Source organism: Triturus cristatus, chromosome 1_1 (genome assembly GCF_964204655.1).
Source record: "Triturus cristatus chromosome 1_1, aTriCri1.1, whole genome shotgun sequence".
In the NCBI taxonomy this organism is placed as follows: domain Eukaryota; kingdom Metazoa; phylum Chordata; class Amphibia; order Caudata; family Salamandridae; genus Triturus; species Triturus cristatus.
In genome coordinates, this window is record NC_140579.1 from 978,239,749 (window position 1) to 978,263,819 (window position 24,071).

Below are 24,071 nucleotides of genomic sequence, written 5' to 3' on the forward strand. Positions count from 1 at the left end.
CAAAGTAGTAATCTGTGGCTAGTTTAGCCTCTTGTTTTGGAAGTCTCGCTTATTAACTCTGATTTATAGAGGTCTTAATGACAAGAAAGAGTGTAACAGCGGTGGTAAAATGTGTGGGAAGAGATGTAGTTCTGTGGTGCTGAAGACGGACTCATGCATTTTGGCAATTTTAGTTTCAACTTAAAGGCTATCTGGATGCACATGGGTTGCTTTTTAGGACATCAGGATTAAGTTGTTCACAGTAAATACTGAACAATTCATTGTGTTAAGTGTTAAGTTTCCAACCTACCTCATGGTAAGAAAATGAACACACTGGTGCACAAATGTGGAGGGAACATAATCCCCTTAAACAAAACATGAAAAACTAGAAGTAGTGGTGTTGGAAAATTAGTTTATCGTGGGTGAGGGGGGCTTTTGGGTCAGTGAGGGAGAATACTTTCCCCCTTCAGGAGATAGTGTAAAAAGTAAGTCATAGTGTAATAAGTAAGTCAGCACTTTTTCAGCAGATTTTCGCATGAGCAAAAGGTTGTCTATTTGTTCATATGGAAATAGAATTGACATAAAATTGTTTAGGAGAATGGTTTCCAGACCTACTTCTGTAAATTCTTGTGAATTATTTAAAGCTGTGGCTCTATACAAATGAAAGTTTATAGAAGTGCAAGAGCACTTTTTGTAACTTTCTTTACGAATTGAGCAACTACTTTATTATCTTTTACATGCTGTCCATAATGTAGACCTTGGTGGTTTTACAATGATTCTCTTCTAATATATTTTTTTTATGTAGTCATTCAAACACCTTTTATTAAACGATAAAACAGAGAAATGGCAACTAAAATTCGAAAATTGCACAACATTGTAATTGAATACCTGTAATCTTGATCTATTATTTTCTTCAAATAACTAGTTATATTTGGGTACATTTTAATTACCCCCAATACAGTTTCCATAATAGTGTATGTATTCACATATAAGCATGAAGCATTCTGGGAGTATAACAATACACACAACTTAAATTCTTTAAATAGGTTTTTACATTGGCGCCACAGTCAGAAATGCAAGATGAACTGCAAGCTCACTGTAGTTCCCTAGAGCCACTCACCCTAATAGTGAAGAATCCACAATAAGGAACCATACATACAATTTCAAATATATTGTGCTTGTGGATGCATATCTCACTGAGCTAAAGGTGCACCATGGTTCCTTAGGACTTATTCATAGATAACCAAACATTTTTATGGGATCAATTAATGATTCACCCAAAAGTCATAATAAGATATAAATGTGAGAGAGCAAAATGAGAGAATATATGTGTACATAAATGATATATAAAGTAACATTAATATAGCCCTACTTTAATCTCCACGAGAAATAATCACAGACACAACACAACAGAAATGAGCCAACATCTTTCTTTTTGTAGCACTTGTGATTCATATGTTATGTTAAAAGTTCTTATAAAGCGCAAACAATCCTCCTGGGTAGGATATCACGGCGCTATAGTGACAGTGATGAAATGAAAGGTAAGTACAAGATGGTTAATTTTAGTCATGTTTAGGGAAGAGAAATGTTTTCAGTTGCTTCCTGAAGGACAGGAAGCTGTCTGCTAATCTAAGATTCACAGGCAGCTCGTTCCAACTGGTCACCGCCAGGTGGGAGAAGGCTCACCCGCCCATCCTTGCTGTTTTCACACGTGTAGTTGTTGCTCTAGCTGTAGTTTGGGAGCGTAGATTTCTAGATGGGACATAGAATTTGATTCTGTTTCTTAGAATACAAGGGCCTATATTGTGCAGTATTCTATGCGTTATGCATAGTAGCTTAAAGATAGCTCTTTGTCTCATTGGCAGCCAGTGCCGTTCTCTCATACAGCTCTTGGCTGGGTCGTATTTTCTTTTGTTGCAGATTGCCTTGGCTGCAGCGTTTTGTACGACCTGTAGTTTGGAAAAGAGATAGTCAGCCATTCCTACAAACAAGGAATTTCCATAGTCCAGCCTACTCATTAGTAGAGACTGGACCAAGATCTTTCTACATTCAGTGGGAATCCATGGAAAGACTCTTCTGAGCATTTTCAGTAGTGCAAAGCCTTTACCACAGATTGTTGATACGTGGGTTTTCATACTTAAAGTGTTATCTAGTGTCACCCCTAGATTCTTGGCCGTCAGTGTCGGGCTTGGGGGGGTGCCTAATGTTGTGGGCCACCAGCTGCTGTCCCATAGCTGTGTATGTCTGTCAAACAACATTATTTCGGATTTGTCTGCATTTAGTTTAAGACAGTGACTATGCATCCAATTACTAAATTGCCTTACGGAACTAGCCAATCTATCTTTTGGGTCATCCTCCTCGTCCAGTGTGATCATCAATTGGGTGTTGTCTGCATAGGAACATATATCGACCCCCCCCCCCCCCCCCCCCTCCATTTTCGTCCTATTTTGGCCAATGAAGAGACAAACACATTGAACAGAGTCGGGCTTAATGATGCCCGAGTGGGACCCCATACTTGATGTTCCGGGGAGGGGATGAGAAGTCACCCATCTGTACTGATTGTGTCCTGTCTTGCTTGAAAGACTGTAGCCGCCCTAGGGCATTTTCCAGGATTCCTTTTGCTGCAAGAATTTCCAGTAACCGATTGTGAGGTACGGTATCAAATGCCGCCGAGAGGTCCAATAATATCAGGGCGATATTATTGGACCGTTTTCCCCTGATCCACCTGGGTTCTGATGTTATCCATTACTGCTAGGAGTGTTGTCTCCGTACTGTTGTTGGTCCGGAACCCTGTTTGAGATATATCCAGTAGATCATTGGCTTCCAAGAAGTTGGACAACTGTCTGTTGACTAGTTTTTCTAATACCTTAGATAAGTAAGGTAACTGTGATATAGGCCGATAGTTTGCCGGGTTGTTAACATCAGAACCCGCTTTTTTTAATAGAGGGGTGACTATGGCGTTTTTCCAGATTTTTGGAAATTCAGCGGAGTTTAGAGAAAGGTTAAATGCTTTTGTTACGGCCGGACATATTATCGGAGTTAATTGCGAGAAAATGTGGTGTGGACATGGATCAGAAGAGGAGCCTGATTTTACTTCTAACATGACTTTACTCACCTCCTCCTCTGAGAAGGGGCCGAACCTAAGACAGTTAGCCTGAATTGTAGATGGTACATGAGGTTCTGTGTGTTTCAGTTCGGTATTGGAAAAAGAGGCATAGATTGTGTCTATTTTCTCACAAAAATATTTGTTTATTTTGTTGCAGTTTTCTTGCGATGGAGTGAGATCAATTGAAAGACTCGTAGGGCCACACAGTTCTTTGACTATTTTGAATAGTTCTTTTGAAGAGTTTTTATTTTCTGTTATTCTACGTGAGAAATATTCTTTCTTCGCCTTCCTGATGGCTTTATTGTAAAGTGTGAGTTCTTTTTTTATACTTGAGGAGTTTAAAGTATGACTGGATAAATATTACTTGATTACTTAACTATTTCAATAGTCATGTATCCTTTATGTCTTTGGGTAATTTATAAATTGATCCCCTCTGAATAAGTCGAAAGGAATCAATGTGCATCTTTAGCTATTTTACAGTACCCCAGTTTCCTAGGAATATAGGGTTACTACTATTTTTTTATTGGATAATCTATTTTATTGAATTTTGTAACTTTTCTTTTTTCCAAATGTTGCTTGTACAGACGTTGTTTGTTTGGCAAATACAGTTGGCACGGTGCATATAAATTAACAAGTTATTACACTTCAGGTGGCAGTATAGCTGCTATACTGATCTTGGTTCTTTATATGTTAACCTAAAACACCTAGACAGCTACTACTAGTGCAGAAACATTATCATCCTTTAGACTGTGCTTATTATTACATACCCACTTCTGTCTGCAGTTGTACTTGTTTAGATACATAAGACGTAAAAATACAGGTTCATGCAAATGACTCATTGGTATTAATAGACTAACAAGAAAAGGAGAGAGCAAAAACAAAGAACTCGTGAAACATTTTCTCAGCCCATAGTACCCCACACTCTTCCCTACATAGATCTTGTATGTTTTTTCTGTGTTTATTGAATGCTCGTTACCACTCTGCTTTTAGTGTGTACATCAGTGCACTAATACAGCCAGTGTGTAATTGCTAGCAAAAAGATGTTGTGGTGTATACACAATTGTGGCATGCATACATAGTGACTACCTACGGACTACTCATCGGAGATGTCCCCTACAGCCATGTCTATACTCTGCTGCAGCTCAGTGTAGAGCGCATCCCAATATGTTGCAATGGGAACCCGACGCAGTCCCAGGGCTTCTTCACGCCTAATGGCGAGACTTTCCGCCTTGGCCCAAGCGAGCCATGAGTTACACCAGGCCTTTACATGTGGGGATGTCTGGCACTTTCCATCTTTTAGTTATCAACCTCTTGGCTACTACCATTCCTAAGTCCAGGAACCTGGATGTTACTTTGGTGTTGGGTGTTCTACGGAATTTGTGTAGTAGGTACGTTGGCCAAACGAAAGGCAAATCCCGCCCAGTACAAGCATTTAATATAGTAGCTACCTCGCTCCAGTATGCACCAACCAACTCGCGACTGAAATACTGATTAATTTTGGCAGGCGTGAGATTTGCCCTGTGAGTTATATATAACTGGATTTGTTGGAACCGCATGTTCCTGGGGATACATGTCAGACTCCCAAGCACCCGAGTCCACTCTGTGTCTGTGAACTGATGGTCCAGGTCTTGCTCCCATTTGAGGTGAGGTGAATCCAGGCTTATCGCTGTGTGAGTTCTGAGCGAGGCTGTGAACCAGCTCGTGAGGTCCCTACCCTGTCCCATAACATGTAGATATTGTATGGTCATGTCGCCCCATTTGGCTGTGAGTGTGGCTATCGGTGATCAGTGTACTAGAAACTGCCCCGGAAGGGAGCTCTTCTTCCTCCACCAACGATGTACATGGTATGAGTGTCCCCTTGTGATACAGGTCTCCAAGCGTTTGGATGCCTTTCTCTTGCTATCCGCTGATTGCCTGTGCTGTGAGTACTGCCTGTCCACTAGGGGTCACCTCTAAGGGTATCGCTGGCGCATAGGGAACAAGGACTCTAGGTATATAGAGACTCCTACAAAAGCATTTATATGCCACAGCAAGTAACAGGGGCTCTGGTGGTCTCGACTTCGCGCCAGGGTGGAAGTGACTGATAATCTGTTCCAGTGGGTAGGGTGGCGTGATATGTGATTTTGTCTGTTTTCCTATTTGACACTTGTATTACAACTGTTACCTTCCTTTCCCCACAACTATAAAGCGCTCCGATATCCCTCGGGATCATGTTAGCGCTATATAACTTTATAAATAAATAAATACATTTATATATCGTGCCTTAGCAACAGTCTTCTTTCCCACAACCCTACTGCTGTATTGGAAACTGGCTACCAAAGATTTTAGGCAACAAAGAGCTCAGCCTACGTGTCCAGTGGACTACACAATCATGAACATTTGCAGTTCAGAACCTTGTCCTGGGGGATGAGGCAAAGGGAATACCACTTCCCTGTGAAGTAATGTGTATAGCAGTGAAAAAAAGAACAATACATGTTTTTTTGTATAGAATGCAGCTATGAGATAAAGAACTGATTGTGTCAAAAAGTGTAATCACTGAGGATAGTTTTCAGGTTTAAAATCGCCCCTCATGCATTATTCTGGAAGCATTTCCTAGCAGGTGGAAGGATACATCCACACCGCAAATGGCATTGCAGTGCTACTAAAATATTCATTTGGGCTGATCCAAGACGTGACTGGCAAAGACTCATGTCGGTGACTGAAAGGAAGGGGCTGACACACCCCCCACTCTGTGTATTGAACACTATGGGTTGGCTTTGCAAGACCTAAAAATAGGGATTCAATAAACAATGGATGTTTAGACAATCTGTGCAGCCTCTTACCTACAGGACTCAAAGGTGAGGCCACTGCCAAGGACGGAGCTGCACTCAGATTCTGACCCACTCTCTGCATGATTTCCAAAGCCATTGGGCACACCTGCTGAGAATACACAAACAAAGGTCTGAGCACTGCTAGTCAATGATCACACGAGTGACGCTGCAATTGTTTTAATTTACCTAGTTATCATTAAAGCATTTCCCATCAAACTACAACAGGTATATTTATTTTCTTGGTACTGTAATAAAGTCCCACATGCACAGCACATACACTGGGCTAGGCCTCAGTACATAGTTCTAACATTTCCTTACTCTCCCGAGGAATACACACTAATTGCAAAAAAGTACACTGTGGCCCTGTCGGCATCTCTTCATGTCTTTGGTCACATTATACTTACTCTACTATATTTCCTCAATCCAAGACCTTTTATGTCCTTCAAATTAGGCTTTGTTTCACTATTGTTACTACAAGCCGGCACCTTGCAAGTGCCACTCATTGTTTCCATGTGTTAGTCGAATGCAACGCATTAATCGTTCAACAACCACGCCGGAATATACATGCTTCTTCTTCTGTAACTATTGGTATCTCTTAAGTCGCTATTATATTCTCCTCAGATACTTCCACTCCTGACCTCTTATTCTAGATAACCACTGCAGCAAAACATGTCTGACTTCTCCACTTTGTATGTAACCTTAAAAAATGTATATAGCTGTTGTATTGCCACTCTCTAGACGTTTGCACAGAAAAACGTCCTAGCACCTCTTTAAGGAATGTACTAATGGACTAGAACGTGAACAAACAACCAATTTGTAACACTGAATAATCAACAGGTACACTAAAATGCCATAACCTGCTTAGTCCCATAGACCTAGAGGAACCTACTTGCACCCTCTGATAAGAGATAAAACACAGGAAGCATCTTTGTTCCATGGGTAACTAAGTATTACCAATATAAGTTTCCACCGTTGTGTCCAAAGTCAGGACAGAGCCATAATGGTTTTAGCACTAGCTAATACTTGCTTACAAAAATCAAGGATTGATGTTTAGACCCCTATCTTCTAGTTGATGATGCACTTCAGATCTTGGATTTAGAACAAATGAGACCGGTCAGTCGTATTTATAGCAACTAACTGCAAGACTGTGCTCTAGATTCTAAGTCCTGAACTGCCCCTTCCTTTTGAACTGTCACCAGTTCATCAACATGTAATCCTCAATGTACTAGGTCTTTCCTGATAATTCTAGTTTGCAAAAAAATGCCCTCTTATCCACCAGGGTGTTTACATTTAGGTGTATTCCCTACGTGTCCTGCCTGCAAACCAAGGGTTCTCACGCCACCAATAATTTGATAACACACAACTACATATCAGTGTATCGTCAGGAGAAAATACCTAGAAAAACACAATCCTAGCTTTCTTGAATCCAGACATGAATGTCTACGTATATTTTAAACTCAGTCTTACCAAGATGAAATTCATTGTGGTATGTTTAGGAAATCCAACTCTGGCAAAGAATTTGTCTTGATAACATAAGAGTATACTTTTGCTCACGCCTAACGGAACAACCGCAATGATTCTATATTAACTGTTACTTTATTTCAACTCATGTAATCAAAAATATCTAAAAAAAAAAACTGTCCTGTGCCAATTAAGACTTGCACATTAAAGTCTCGCTTGGAACAATCTATCCTTAATGATGGAACCAACAGACTACTGTCCGTCGCCTTACCAGAGTCATCCTCATTATTCTTAAATCTGTCCTCCATGGCTTACTCTATGATTGACAATAGAAGTTATGACCTTACAATCACGACCCTCACTTCTATCCACCCCTTCAAGTCGCTACTGTCATGTGTGCAAGCAGAGACTACCAAACCATAACACTAAAGAAAAGAGAGTACCTCACTGAAAACTAGCCAGGTCTGTGGGAAGCGCATTCATACCAGCTAGCATCTCTTGTCAATGGAACCATCAAACATACACACAAAAAAAGCACACAGTAAATTTGTCAGGAGAACATGCCAAAAGAATGGTTGAAACCCCAATTAAAATAAAATGTATGTGTACCTGAGGTACAAAGAGCAGCTCTCACGGATTGTACCAACATTAGCCTGAATACAAGTGGAGTATGCAGCTCCTAAAAGAATCAGAAAAGGTGACAGAAAAGGCAGTAAGTCGTCAGGGGGGAGAGCCCTCACACACCGAGATGGGTGTCATGCTTCATCATCGGGCCGCTCCTCGTTGGACTGGTCCTGAAATGCTCTTGAGGAGGCCCTTTGCCGGTGGTCTTTTAAAATAAGACGCCGTGATAAAGTGTAAGCGGAGGTGCTGTGTGATGTAGATTGGTGTACGTGTGGTATAAAAATAACTAAGAGAGACCCTGTAAGTTTTAATAAGTGGGACCTTTTGTTATACACAAAAACAAAGGGTTCTGTGGGCTGTACCGGACTCTGTCAGGTCCGGAGGCTCGGATTATGCTTTACTTTCTTCACTTTAATTTGGCAGCAGCAATTTTCCAGAAACCACAGGGAAATTGGTAAAAACGAAGAACAGACAGCATAGTTCATCAGTCCCTTGTCCATGTCCTGGTAATCCTCTTTCTTCGCTGCTCGCAGCCAAAGAAAAGTGCTGTTTTCCTTCTCTCTTGGTAATGGATGATTATTAATTGTATACCTGCTTCAGTATGCATGTGGTTGGTACGAGTCACAGCACCAAATGTGTGCTCCTACGTGACTTTGAGATTTTTCCTGGCTCGAGTTGGCAGAGTGCAGTGTTACCGTCTGGGCTGTAGGTGGCGCTGTTGTAACACACATCTATGGTTTTTGACGCGAAATTTTGGAATTTCTGTCAGGATCCAGAATCGCGCGCCGCATGCCAGTGCGTCTGCCTGCCCCTAGAGAGTGACGCCCTCGTTTATGAAGATCTGTACAGGCTGTGAAGCCTGCATTACATGCCTGGACACTGTCTAAGATCCCATGGTAGGTTTGCCTGTTATTGGATTCCCCAGGGGGGTCTGTACTGTACCAGGCATTTCTGCATGCCTTTAGGGGACACACTCCCAGGTGGCATTATCTGCCCTTAACTTTTTATTGTTCCATTGAGGGTGGTGTCCCGGTGCTTGGACCCCTACTTAGTTACAGCTCTGCCTAGTTGTGATTGGCTGGTCCCCAGAACCTAAACTGCAGTCTGCCTGAGACTGCTTGGAGGCTCTAAATCTTCCAGCTCTCCTTGACTCAGCGTTGTATTTTTTTGCCGCACGTAACAGTAGTACCTGCTACCATTGCATCTTTACCACCCTTTGCTGGGAGCAAGCCAGAGCAAGGAGACATGCAGTGGGACAAGGATCTCCTGGCTCAGTTACCTTGGGATGATGTGGTTTATGATGCCGTAGACGTGTCCATTTACAGAGCGGGGGAGGAGGCAATGGCCCCCATGTAGCAGCGCCTGGCGCAGAAGATTGAGCACAAATGTACGCAGTGGGCTCAGAACCCAGATAATACAACCCCAATACCCCCACAGACAGATCCACTAGATCATCCGCCTACTCCAGCCAAACTCCCTTGCGACGATGGGGTGGACCATTATGCCTTTGCGCGTTTGTGCAAGGCGTTTCTGGCCCTCTGCCCAAGGCACCTCTATCTTTGGTTCAGGCCAGTGGGGCTGGGGATCATACCCATGGGGACACTGACGAAGAGTGCGGTCCCTCCAGACCTTGGCATCCTTCCACTACGCCATTGCCTACTGAGTCTGTGGTAGATGGATCCAACATACTGGACCAAGAACAGGTCATCCACCCTTGGTCGTCCGAATGGGCACCTTCCTCAAAGGTTGCGAATTAGGTGGCGAGTAGGATTTGCACCCCCATAGGGAAGGAGGCCCGTAGTCGCCTCCAGACGGAAGGTCCTCTCCCCTCTCTGGACAGAAAGGTGGCTCAAACCCCGAAGATAGACCCAAGGATGGCCACCTTCCTTGCAAAATTCAAAAAAGATCTTAAGAAGGGGATTGACCGGTCCTGACAGGCGTGTCAGGATTAACTCAAGGACGTCTTTGGCCCGGTCACTATGATCCTAGATATGGCCGCAAATGCTAAAGCATCGGATGCCCTTATTTCCCCGGAGACCCTTTCTGGTTGGGCTCAGCGCGCTGTGGTGTTCCTCGGTAACGCCAATTGCACACCCTCTACTGAGCGGAGACGCTTGTTTCTCATCATGTTGACCCCAAATTGGGAGACTTGGCACATTCTAAAGCCGGGACAGTAGCCCAGGGAGGACCTTTTGGGGAGCCTTTTATTAAAGAGCTCAGGAAGTTTGTGAACACTTTCACATAATTAGATAAAGCTCAGTCTTCTATTAAGCAGGTGTTCTCCACCAGTCCCACGGGTTACCATGGGGCGGGGCTGGTCGAGTTCGGGGCCCGCTCGACTAGCCAGTCCTTCCAAACCTCCAGAGGGGAAGGCTTCAGGCGAGGCCAGTTCCAAGATCAAACCCACTACGGTAATTTCTACCGGCACTGCGGCTAGCGCTCAAGAGGCTGTGGTTTCAAAGGTGCCAACGCTGCCTCAAATTCCAGCAGGTGTATCTACCTCTTCCTGCTTAAAAGTGGGGGGGAATCGCCTGGCCAAATTTGTAAATGTGTGGGGCACACTCACAAACGATGCTTAGGTTTTGCAAACTGTACAGGGTTTCCACATAGTTTTGTGGGCTCCAATGGCAAGAGACACAGCCCAGACCAACCTAGTTTTCAAGGCAAGAAGAATACTTGGTGGACGCAGAGGTTACCTCCCTCCTATAAGAAAGGAGCTATTTATCTTACATCTCCTCAACCACAGGGTTCCGTAGCAATATGTTTTTATTAGAACAAGCATCCGGTGTTAAACCTACCCGAGTTCAGTAAATGGCTGGTTTACCGCCATTTCAAAATGGAGGGGATTCATCCCCTAAGGGATGTCCTCTGCCCAGCGGATTGGATGGTCCGTTTGGATTTGAAGGAAGTGTATCTCACTATGCCAATCTTTCCTCCATGCAGGAAGTTCCTGCAGTATACCTGGCTTCGAGTCTTCCATTTCACAACTCTTCCTTTCGGTATTTCCTTCACTTCTTGGTGCTTCACGAAGGTGCTCAACTCGGTCATGGAGTACCTTCGAGTGCAAGGAATTCACTGTATTGTGTATCTCAACGATATGATTCTTTTGGCATAAGATCCTCAAAAATTGACGCAGAAATAGCGGTCAACCTCTTCTAAAGCCTTGGCTTTGTCATCAACATCAGAAAAGTCTCTTCTGGTACCTACTCGGAAGGCAACATTCGTTGGATTTAGTTATAGACCCTACCGAGGCCACTCTGAGCCTGCCTTCTCAGAAGATGTCCACGGTCCGGCCGAGTTGCGCAGAACATTAGCCAGAGGGGGCCCCTCTGGTAGATCACCCGTCGGCCTCCATTAAGGCCATCTTACTGGGCCCATTGCATTAACGGGCATTGCAGAGACTGAAGGCAGTGCACCTGCAGAGAGGCCTCCCTTATTTTCCTTCTATTGCCCTGTCTGAGGAAGTGCTGGGAAGAAATTCGCTGGTGGCTCTCCCACATGGAGGCGTGGAACAAATTAGCTATATTTGGTTTGGCTCCTGACCTGGTTATAGAAATCGACGGCAGCAGGTCAGGTTCAGGTGCTGGGTTTGGATATTTTTCCACAGAAGGGTTGTGGTATCCGTAGGAGCAAGCATTGCACATCAACTGCCTAGAGCTTCTGGCGGGATCCTTTGCGGGGACAGAATTCAGACATGTGCCCTTCTAAAAATAGACAATATTTCAGCTGTCAAGTACATAAATTACTAGGATGGAACCTAGTCAAAAGTTCTTTCAGATCTGGCGACAACTTTTTGGCAGATCTGCCTTGACCGCCAGATATCGGTGACAGCAGAGTACCTCCCTGATCGGGAGAACCAGGTGGTGGACTGGCACTATCGCCACTTTTGAGATTCCAGTCTATAAATGTTACACCCGGAGGTTTTCAGTGGATCTTTTTGCCTCCAGACTGGCTCATCAGGTACCCTGGTTCTACAGATGGAGGCCGGACCCTCTGGCTGCAGCCATGGATGAGTTCCTGCAGGATTGGGAACAGGTGAGAGAATATGCGTACTCGCCGTTTGCAAAGATCATGAGAACTACGGCTCAGATCAGGGTGAAACATGCAGAGGTGGTTCTCATCACCTCGATTTGGAAGCAGCAAGTTCAGTTTCTGGGTCTTCTTCAACTTTCCTGAGATTTTTCAATTAAATCTCCCCCAGTTTCCAGATCTTCTTCTCAACCTTGATCGGTGTCTGCATCAGATGGTGCTGGAAGGGTCCCTATGGCTGATGGCGTGGAGCATTACAGGAGTAGATGGTCAATCACAGGTTTTTCGGCATACGCTGTAGACCTCTTGTCCAAGGCCTGGTCCCACAGCATGGTCAAGAGATACCGATCAGCTTGGGCGCAATGGTGTCAGTGTGTGCAATGGGGTTGTGATCCCGTGGGCGCTGATGTAGTTCAGATCTTGAATTTTCTGGCTAGCCCAGCAAGGTTTGGCCCATCATTCCATAAATACCTTCCGTTCCGCAATATCAGCAGGATATGTACCTGTGGAGGGTTCCACAGTGGGGGAGCATCGTTTTGTTTGCCAGATGCTGTGAGATATCAGATTATCTCTTCCGCCAGAACCGCGCCATTCGGAGTTGTTGGATGTTAATAAGGTACTCAACCTTTTTCTATCCTGGCAACCGAATAAGTTCTTGTCAAGTAAGGAGCTTTCGGTATAGCTGGCAATGCTTCTCTGTTTGATATCATACAAAATTGTTTTGGATGTTAGAGCCCTGGTTCTCACAGGAGGAGCCTTTTCTCCCACAGGGGTATCTTTTACTATTAGTCAACAGACTAAATGTCACACCAGGGTTATCGAGTCCCCGGCCTTTCTTGAGACGCCTAAGCTTTGAGTAGTGCAGTGTTTAAAATTATATGAGGAGATGTCTGTGGATTTTAGACCTCTGGGATAAGGAGGTTTCGTCTCCCACTACTGCACATTGGGTGCGGTGGGTCATGCAGGAGGTGATTACTGATCTCAAGATTTTTGGAGCCCATTCCGTAAGAGGGGCAATGGCTTCCAAGGCATTCAGTCTAGGCGACATTATGAATGCAGATGATTGGACCTTGGACTCTACTTTCAAGAGGTTCTATTTTAAGCCCATCTAAGATATGGCTCACTTGGTGGTAAGTAAGCTTTAAACTAGAATAATCTGAGCCTCTGCTCCTGACATATATAATGTAATATGTCGTAGCTAATGTAACCGCAAGTTTCCATTCTATTAAGGACTCTGAGGTGAGGATTATCCCACCCACCGATACATGCACCGGAATTCCCTTCCCGTAACAAGTAAGTAATGTGCTTCTGTTGGGATTTTACGCAATGTGCTCCTAATTCCCTAATGTTAGCTGACTGAACGTTTTTTCTCTGTTCATAGATGTTTCCGGATCCTGACAGGATTTCCTAAATTGCGCATCACAAACCGTAGAGAATTCGCACTACAACCGTGCCACCTAGCGGCCAGAGAGCAAAACTGCACTCAAACCTAGGAAAATATAATGTTGAAGTCACATAGGAGCGCAAATATTGTCCTGCGACTCATATCACATGTATACCGAAGCAGGCATACGGTCAATAATCATCCATCATTAACAGAGAAATAAAACAACATTATCTTTGGCTGCGAGCAGTGAAAAAAGAGGATTACCAGGACCGAGGCAAGGGACTCTGTGGTGGATCCTGATTGGATCATGGGACTTGATAAACTATGTTGTCTGTTCTTCGTTTTTACCAATTTCCTTGTGGTTTCTGGGAAATGTGGTTAAATTTACTACTTTAAAGAGAAGAAAGTAAAGCATAATCCAAGCCTCGGAGTCCTTAATAGAATTGAAACTTTCCGCTACGATAGCTAGGAGATTTTTCATTATTGTCTTCAACACAGTCACTCTTTGTTTTTATTTATAACAAAAGATCCCACATATTAAAACGTTCAGTCTCTTTTAGTTTTTTTTATAATGCACTTACATCAATCTACACACACAGCACCTCCACTTACACTTTATCACGGAGTCTTATTATAAAGGACCATCGGCAAAGAGCCCCCTCGAGGGGCTCATTGGGCACTGCAGGGCCAGCCCAATGAGGAGCTGCCTGATGATGAAGCTTGACACCCATCTCGTTGTGTGAGGGCTCTTGCTTCTGAGCAATAAGATCCCCCTGATCTGCTTGATCAGACCCCTCCTGACCTACTGCCTTTTCTGTTTCCTTTTCTGGTTCTTTTGGTAACTGCAGACTCCACTTGTATACATGTACATTTAGGGAGCTTGTCTGCTGGGCCTAGACGCGCTTCGAGTCCTCCTATTATTGTGTTCTGATCAACATTAGCCTGCCTGACTGAAAGGTCACTGGATTGGTAAAATATAAGGTATACATTCAAGGCATTTGGCTTTTTTCTCCACGTGGGATCAAAAGGCCCCTTTTTTCTTTTTAGAGCGAGAGGCTGCCAACACCATCACAGATTGACATGGTGTGGGTGCAACGATATTAGTGACCTACTTGGGGGCTCTATGTTTATTAATCAGGGACGTGGGGGTAACTGGACACAAAACTTGCTTTCTACCAGAAATTCTGTATCTTTTTGATAACATGGGTCTCTAAAGGAAATGGAGGCTTTGGTGGATTTACCAGAGCATTCTTTTGCAAATGAGCACTGTTATTTGGGAAGTGTCTGTGTCAACACTTTCTGCCACTTACTTTGTCTGAAAGGTACAAAGGGAACTTGCATTATTAGTTCCTGTGATATGGTCTGCAGAATTCACCTTCATGTGCAGAGGCAAGTGACTAGTTATATTGTTTGGAGCAGCTTCTAGGTTAAAAGGCCCTGCTAGAGAGCCCAGAACTAGAAAGAACAGGAGTGCCAGAATATCGGGATGAAACACTGGTATTGCGGCAAACACTGCTACTGCATGTGCGGAAATTGGGTCTATTATATGGTGTGGTAAAGCAACCTCACTGTGTAATACACTTACTAACCCCTTTACCAACCCCTTTAGGACCCTTAAGTTTCATCTGTCAAACCCTCAGCTCAATCCTGGGCAGCTGTTGCACTGAGCAGCAAGGTTTACACAGAGGAGTGTTGAGCATTCAAACATCACCAAAGAATTGAAGAAATTGACACTCAAGAAATCAGACACCAATTTATAATAATAGGTTGTAGTTTTAAAAGAATTTAAGACACTAAAATGAAATAGATCCACTAGAGGGTTCCCCAGATAGATTTTACAAGCAATAATAAATTTGCGCCAGTGGCTGAGACCTTGAGGACTCTCCACTGGCTTCCTGTTAGGAACAGAATAAAATTCAAAACTTTATGCATTGTCTACAAGGCACTGCACCTTCAAGCGCCTCAATTCCTGTGTGAACATCTGGTTCCATATGTCCCCACTCGAACACTACGATCAGCAAAACTACATGATCTTGTAGTGCCACGGACCAGGCTAGTCAACTGGGGAGACAGGCGCTTCCTAGTAGTCGCCCCAAGACTATGGAATACACTCCCGCAAACCATAAGATCTTGCTCAAACTTAATGTCCTTTAGGAAAAAATTGAAGACCTGGTTATTTAACCTCTAACAACTCATAAGATCACCGGGAGAGTAATAACAGTACAGCGCCGAGACGCCTGTGGGCATTTGTTCGCGCTTAATAAATGATAAAAATAAATAAATAAATAAATCAGTGCAATTTCACATAACAGAGAACACGCCTTAGTAAAGTCAACCAATGGAAACTTTTCAAAGAAAACTTAGGTAAGTGTCAGTGCGGTCGGCGAAGTACTTGGGGTGACCAACTCCAGCAGGGAGCCAGTTAGGGGGACCTCAAGGTCCTCAAGAACAGTTACCTTCACAGTGGGCAGCAGTCCTTCAGCAGTTCCAGGCACTTTATCTGCGTTGAAATGGATTCCCATGGAGTGGTCCTGACGCAAGGGATGAAGGAAGATGTTTTAAGGATGTTGTGGATGCAAAGCAGTCGAAGGGGTCTTCCTGCAGAGATTCCTCGAAGATAGTGAGAGGTTCCTGGTTGCAGGGTCGACATATCACAAAGTCCTCTCTAGTCTGGCTGAAGTCCAGTAATCATTGGACTACCAGTTGCCTGTTAACATGGTCACAGGTCAATCCTTTATGGGTCGATTACTTGCCTTCTGAGGGTCCCAACAACTCTCTGACAGCACTCCCATGCTCCGTGAACTCAGGTGAAACTCTGTGCATTGGGTCTTGGCGCTACATGGAGGCGGTGGTAGTGGCCTGAAGACTTTGGGCTATCCGCTTGCCCCAGCAGGCTTCTTCAGCTGTTGTATCCCTGTGATGCGAACAGGAGGCCAGTCAGCTGGCCCTTGGAGTTCTCCTGGCTTGACAGATCTTCGGGACAACTTCTCCTTGAGCAGGACACAGCTTTTCATCACTAGCTAGCAGGTGCAGTCCTCGTCGGTGCAGCGTCTCTTTGCTGATCCCTTGGTGCAGCCGGGTAGTCCTTCTTTGGCCCTTCTTCTGAGTCGTTGTAGATCTGAGGTCTGGGTGCCAGAGGTGCCTTCTTTATGTTTGGAAAGTGCCCTCAGGGCAGGATGAGGTCGGTAGCCAATGGGCTAACAGGTTCCCTCCCGCCTGGTGACCACTACCTGTTGTGTGGTATTTGGCTAACCCAGGATGCACCATTCTGCCCACTCCCAAGATGGTGACATCCCTCTCCTGGTGTACAGACCTCACTAGCCCATCCCGGGGTGTGGCTAACACAGGGTTACGCGCCGCTGGGAAAACCAGTTTGGCAACTGGTTTTCCTTCTCCTCTCTCTCTGTGCTAGACTGTCTACTTCAACAAGGGGTCAGTCCTCCCCCTCGTGTCCCACATCTGCTCTTCAAAGGCAGCTTCACCTTTGAAGATTGCCTTTTGGGGATAAGCCCTAAGTGGGTTCCTGCAGGAGGGAAACGATACCTCCCTGGTCTGCAATCCTGCATTGTTCTCCTTCCTGAGAGTCATTAGCACATCTGTCCAGGAGGGCAGAAAGCTGTCTTGTGCAGCAGACTTCATGTGTGCCCAGGAAGGCAAAGGAGTTTTAAAGGCAACAATGTGGCAGCTTTGACTCAGAATAGACCCCTGAGAGATGGGCTGGATACAAAGGCACTGTGCTGCTCAGAGAGGCTAGAGGTAGCCAAGGTTCAGTTGAAATGGCCAGGACATGGGAAACGTTAGTGGATAGTATGGCACACCCAGATGCCTCTTCACCGGAAACACAGACTGAATCCCCCTGATAGCAGACACTAATCTCATAGATTATAGGTACCTCTGCCATAATAACTGCTATGCCTGTTGACCATGTGCTAGGCCTCCAGCGCCTATAATGATCTTTGATGGTTTCCAGGATTAACTGTTGACCACAGCTTTCCGATAGCACCATTATACGTAGATATGGGGAGACACCGCGGGGAGAGGTTCTTATGAATGGGTTTGTACTGTTTTAATGGTAATGATGAAAACTCAATAATGACTATATAACTGAATGTCTCAACTACTGTGACTGTTTCCTACCAATGAAAATCAATACAATCTGTTTACAAAAAAACCCACAAATTGGCACCTGTGCTAAAGTTGCACGCTGCAACAAGTTAGATACATTTGGACTTAAGATACTTTGGTCGCACCGTTCCGCAGTTAGAGCAGCTCAGGGGTCCAGCATGTAACCCTGTACTCGCCTATTGGGTGACCAAGTCTTTCCACAGTAAAGGTTGTTTGGCTGGTTTTACTGTCAGGAAATATAAAGTATATGTCCTGCCTGGATCATAGGTTTCACCCTGCCTTTAAGGCATGGTAGGGTTGCAAGAGGGATGACTTACACACATGTCCAAGGGAAGTGGTGGTTTTGCCTTTGCTCTCAATGGCAAAGTCGGGTCAGTAGTGCACAACTGCTCTACCAGTCTGCAATGGCGGACTTGCTTTACTTGGGAGACCTCCAGGGTGGCATAATGAGTGCGGCAAGCCCTGGGGTACCCGTCTAACTTACATGCCCTGGGTACCAGGGTGCCATTTACTAGGGACTTACAGGTAAGTCAGCCATTTCCAATTGGGTATAGTGAATTCGACATACACTTTTAGGGTCAAGGCACTGTCACAGCGGTCTAGTCAGCCGGCCTCAGTGCACTCTCGGAGTCAAAAAACCAGCAGCATCAGTCTGAAAAAATGGGGATGACCATACAAAAAGAAGCATTTCGTTACACTGCACCAGAGAGTCCTGCTAATGGAAACATTCAGGCTCATTCAGAATCTGTGCTTAAACAAACTGGAGGAAACACAAACTGAGGTACAAACAAGTTCCAGATCAAATCGTTGGCCCTTGGGTATGCTCTCAAGGCATCCTGGCAGACATGTGGTAAACTGGACATGGAAACGTTTCAGTGCTGCTTCTGCATACTGGAAGGTGGCATTATGCGGCTCCGCACTGACACTGTTCTGCTACAAAAGTGACGAGTGGAGACTCTATAGGCACCATCCCTGCATGGGGAAGTCAGTTGCTTTTGAGACTGTCAAAACCTCCAGATATGGAGCCCCACAAGAAAATTGGTAGACCAGTGTTCAGTATCCTAGACTTGGGATCTTATTACAAGTGGACAGAGTCCAATAACAGAACACGAACGATGAGCAGGTTGGTGAGGCATATGTGGCTACCAGAAAAAGCGTTACCGAAGATAAGTAAATTGATCTTCTGATACAGATCTCTAGCTGCTGACTCCTCAGCTTTTGAATAGATACCAGAGCAGTACCTATTGGAGGCGGATCTGTGACAGGACACAAAATTCCCCTCTTGGCAGACTTGGCCCTCCAGACAATAGTGCTCCATGAACATGTGTAGGGTAATCCATGTAGCTGCCTGTCAGATGTCGAGGCTAGGGATCCGTGTGAAAACGCAGTGATAGCAGCTTTGACCCTGGATGAATGGGCTTGCAGTCCTTCCAGAGACTGCTTTTCCACTAAGGTGTAGCAGAACCCAGTATGCAATGGTACCCTTCTGCACAGCCTTTCATTTTTTGAGACCAGGGAACAGCACAAAGAACTGATCATCCACCCAATGGTCTTTGATGCGATCAATGTAAACACTAAGTGTTTGTTTGGGATTCAAGCGATGGAGTCTCTTCTCCTTAGAGGGTTAAGGTGGAGCATAGAAAACCGGTAGAGTGATAGATTGGGGGACGTAGAACGGCATCACAACTTTTGGAAGAAAAGATGCCCTGGTACGCAGAACCAGCTTGTCAGTGAAAAAGGCAGTGTAATGAGCTTGAAGCTCACTCAAACGTCGTGCAGAGTTGATGGCAACGAGCAGCACGATTTTGATGGTGAGAAGCCATAAAGAACAATTGTGGAGCTCTCAAAAGGTGTACACATTAGACGTGTAAGGACAAGATTGAGATCCCATTGGGGCATCACAAACGGAGACTGGGTTAATAAACGCTGCAGCCCTTAAACACATCAAATTGATCTCGCCCCTCTCCAACGTGCCTGTCCAACAGACTGAGTTAACGACTCGATTTGCATTGCTGTGCATCATGGAGGACCTCGGAGGACCCTGGGGTGACCAAGTCTTAGAGGGCATGACCACCCTGATCACAAAGAGGGACATCACCAGGAAATGGAGGTCCCCGAATCCTCCTACACTCTATAAATGGAGACTAGGTTTGGATTGGTGTACCCAACATAAACTATTTACCAGCTAGAGGTTGTCCCTGGAAACACCAAGATATGGGGCAAGTGGTGGGACTATTTTGGACTGGGGTTCTCCAACACGAACAACTGACTATCTGAGATGTTTCCTGTGTCAATCCTATTTTCATCTTACTGGCGCTTCTTGGAACATACGGTTCTGTATTTCTTTCAAGTTTACTAAAAAATAATAAAAAATTGCTTATTAAAAAAACAACCTCAAAACAGGTGACTTAATTAAAGAGAGTTGATTAAAGAAAGCTGATAAGGTAACCGTAAGAAGGCAGAGAAGGCCAAAGGCCTTTAACTGAATCCATGGCAAGACCTTGCTGGACAAGAGCCAGAACAAATAACAATGCATCAGACAGTTTGACGTGGAAAGGGTCTATCTGGCGAGGGCCACATCAAACCACAAATATGTTGCAACGACAGCCATATACAATTTTGGTCGAGGGACGCCTGACTGCTAAAATTAAATCAACCACCTTCAGAGGAAGATTGAAGGTGTTCAGTTGTCACCGCTTAATTTGTACTCATTAAAGTGGAGGTTTGCAAAGGCCAGGATGGAGAATCCAACTTTTTTGCTGTGACAGCAGATCCTCCCGGTGGGGCAGCCCGATTGGAGGACAAATGCCCGAGCCCAGGAGTACTGGATACCACACTCTCAGTATCCAGTCCGGAGCCACTAGGATGACTTGGGCCCAGTCTGTCCTGATCTTCCTGAGAACTCGGAGTAGGAGTGGTATCGGCAGAAGGACATGTATCGGCAGAAGGACATGCAGGACTCCTGAGTTCTCTGAGCAAGAGACGCCTACAGAACTCCACCACACAGATGTGCTTGCATTACGTATTCACTGCAGTAGAGAACAGATCGAGACAAGGTTCTCCCTATTCACAGGAGAGACCACGCGTTACCGCCTGATGTAACTGCCACTTGTGAGTCACTAGCGCCACCAGCTGACTTAGTCCTCACCGGGATGCAATGAGCACGCCCGGTGATTCACCACCAGGAACATTCTTTGGCGTTCAGGCCATTGCCATAGGCGCAAGGCCTCCTGGCTCAGGGTCTGCGACTTCACCTGCCCCTGTTTTTTGGTGGTGTTGTCTGTAAGCACCTGTACCAGCCTTCCCTTAATGGATGTCAGAACCAAGCGGTTGGCCCTCAACTCCTGGAGAGTGATATGAAGGCGGGAATTGGCTGGAGACCAGAGGCCTCTGATCTCCACCTCTCCCAGATGGCTACACAAACCCAGAAGCAAGGCATCGGTCACCACTGTCAGCTCTCGGTGGGGAAGTGAGAGAGATCTGCTGCTGACCCAATCGCACACCAGTAGCTACCACTGCAGTCTTCTCTGAAATCTAGACTTGGTTGGAGAGGTCCTCCTGTGATTCCAGATACTACTGCAGCCCGCCAATGCCACCTTGCGTGCTTGACCCACAGTATGCAGGAAGCCATCAATCCCAGCAGCCTTAACCCCTTGGCTGCGGCAGGAATTCCGCCGCAGCGCTGGGGGGGGTTTGGGGGCACTACGGTGGCGCCGTGCTCATGACGGAACCACTCCGTCATGAGTCACGGTTGAGCTGTGCTCATGACGGAGTGGTTCCGTCATGACTCCGCCCACGGCGCTAATCGCCCGCACAGGCGGGGAATTAGCGCCGCGTGGGCGGAGCGGCCGCCAACGGCCGCAGCATGACGGAACCACTCCGTCATGAGCACACGGCACCCGTGGCTCATGACGGAGTGGTTCCGTCATGAGCAGGGAAGGGGTTAAAGTTGAAATCACTGAAATCCAGAATGTCTTTGACTCTCTTTCCCAGGGTAAATGCACAAAACTGAACCTTGTCCAGAATGGCTCAGATGAAAGGAAATGTCTCAGAAAAAGACAGGTGTGACTTTGGCACGTTGATAGTAAACTCCAAGATGACAGGAGATTTGCCGTCAGCTAAAGGTGGTCAACGACTGCCTGGGTCAAAATCGCTTTTAAAAGCAGTTCGGGGGAAGACTGGCACCCCATTCTCCAAAAGTGTGCTGCCACCTTCGCCATCACTTTTGTGAACACCCGAAAGGAGCTGGTGAGACCAAAGTGGAGCACATTTCCTCTCCCCTAACGAACCACAAGTAGCACTGACAGGCCGGCAGGACGAGAATATGGAAATAGGTGTCCTGCAGGTTCAACATCACCATCCAGTCTCTACGGTCGCGGGCAGACTAGACCTGGACCAGGATGAGCATTTTTAATTTCTCCCTTATAGAGGAAGAAATTGAGAGGGCACTGGTCTTAATTAGGATGAAGACGGATGTTCTTCTTGGGCACCGGAAAGTAGCCTACTACTGGCACTTCCTGCTGCAGAATGGGGAAAAAGTCCTCCACCATTAGTTTGGTAGATGGTGGAAGGTGAGGCGGGGAAGGGCAGGGTGTAGTCCCTGAAAACAATTTGGAGGACCTACCTGTCTGTAGTTATCGCTTATCAACCCAGATAGAATGAGTGGATTCTGCCTCCCACTAAGTGGCTGTGACTCTGCAAGGGTACAATTTGGGTTTGGCAGCTGGGGCTGCGGAAGAAGGGGTAAACTGGGTGGCATGCTGACCTTGGTCTTGGGGGTGGTGGGCATCATGAGCTCTGCAACTAAACTGCTGGGGAAGAAGAGGCTTGCGATAGGGAATGTAGCAGCCAAAGCCACCAAAGGAATGCTGGCTGTGTTGCTGGCGAGAAGCAGTAGAAAGGCGCAGGGAGCGAGTAGTAGCCCAACTCTTAATAAAGCTTTCGAGGGCAGACTCAGCCTTGTCTACGAACAAGCGTGTCCCATCAAACAGTATGTCCATTAGGGAGGAGAAGACATCATCTGAGAACCCAGTAGAACGTAGCCACACATAGTCCACAGAGCATCAACATCAGGCAAAAAGTGGTGTCCAACCATGCAAAAAGGGTCCCTTTCCTAAAGTCACTAAGTGTGCCCTGGGTTCCTGCCAACCAGGTACCCAGGACATGTATTCTTTCCCCAAAACTGTACTCTTGCACACTCAATTGGCAACTCTCTGGACACATGTAAGTCCCTTGTAATGGGTACCAAGGGCCCTGTGACCAGGGTAGGCCTCCGAGGGCTCAGCACATATTGTGCCACCCTTAGAGATCCTGTCTCCCGGTGCGCACACACTGCCATTGCAGGCTGCGTGTTTTGGTGCAGAACAAAGTGAAGAGTCGACATGGCACACATCCCTGTGTGCAATGCCTTCAACCCACTGCCTATGGCATAGGTCAGCCACCCCTCGAGCTGGGTGCACTATGCCACTGGTGAGGATACAGGTGCATGAGCCCTGTACCCCTACTGTGTCTCAGTCCATTCTTAGACATTGTAAGTGCAGTAGAGCCATGAAGAGTATATGGTCTGGGTGTTTGTCATTACAAACTCCATAGCACCATAATGGCTTTACTGAAAACTGGGAAATATGATATCAAACTTCCCAGCACATTAAACACATTAAACACTTAAAATTGACCTGACTCTAGTGTCCTGGCTGACTGGCGGCTCGCCAGCTGCCACCCCAGACATGTTTCAGGACCCCTGGGTCAAGAGCCTCCCACTCTTGGGGTCCTGAAACAACGCACATCCTGGGCAGAGGTGCCAAGCCTCCTCCCCTAGGATGGGCAGGGCCCACGAAGGGGAAGCTTCAAAGGCTTGCCACCTTGGGGGGCGTGGCCGAGCTGGGCAGCAAGATGGCCGCTTGCTGAAGTGGCTCTACCGGCCGGGTGCACTATCCGTCAGCTATCCAGATGATCATCACCCTTCAACGCGTTTCATCGGCAGGAGCGCACTGCCAGGTTGTAGCGGAGCAGTTTGATCTGAAAGGCGTCCCTGATGACAGCGATACAGCGCGCGCCACAGCCTCGTGGTCTTGAGGCCCAGACTGAGAAGTGAACGCGCGAGGGTCGGGTGTGGCTGGGCGGGCTCGGAGAGTTGTCGCCGGGAGATCGCTGAGGCGTACCGAGCCTGATGTGGTACGCGACTCGCCTGCGGCCTCCAGATAACGACACGCCTGCAGTGGCGGGGCTGAGCGGCGACTGCGGGAGAAGTGATCGACTGTGCATCGGCCGGAGCCGAACGGAGGAGCAGGTGGCTGAAATCCTCGCAAACCATGGTGAGGGGCTGCAGCGCTAGCCGGGGACACAGGGGGGAGCGACACGCCGCCCAGGGATCCCACTGCTGTCCCCCACCCCTGGTGCGGAGCTGCGTTACCGACGCGTGCGGCCTGGGGCTATGCTGCACACCGTGTAGACTCTTTGCGCATTTTGGTGGCCGACGGCGGGGGACCCCCGAGGCTGGATGACTTTGGAGCACAGAACTCCCTCACGGAAGGCCCCAACATTGTGGACT

The 24,071-nt window shown here is 46.3% G+C and overlaps 1 protein-coding gene across 4 annotated transcripts in view; it reads right to left on the reverse strand.

Annotated features, from left to right (window-relative positions):
• BRPF3 (bromodomain and PHD finger containing 3) overlaps nucleotides 1-24,071 on the reverse strand; it is a 628,641-nt gene that overhangs the window by 107,143 nt on the left and 497,427 nt on the right. For 2 of the 4 annotated variants that reach the window (XM_085651054.1, XM_085651052.1), the window contains one exon: nucleotides 5,908-6,001. In XM_085651054.1, the coding sequence (XP_085507180.1) occupies nucleotides 5,908-6,001 (94 nt within the window). Of the gene's footprint in view, nucleotides 1-5,907; nucleotides 6,005-24,071 lie in introns of all 4 variants that reach the window. The other 2 variants (XM_085651053.1, XM_085651050.1) reach the window with 1 other exon arrangement.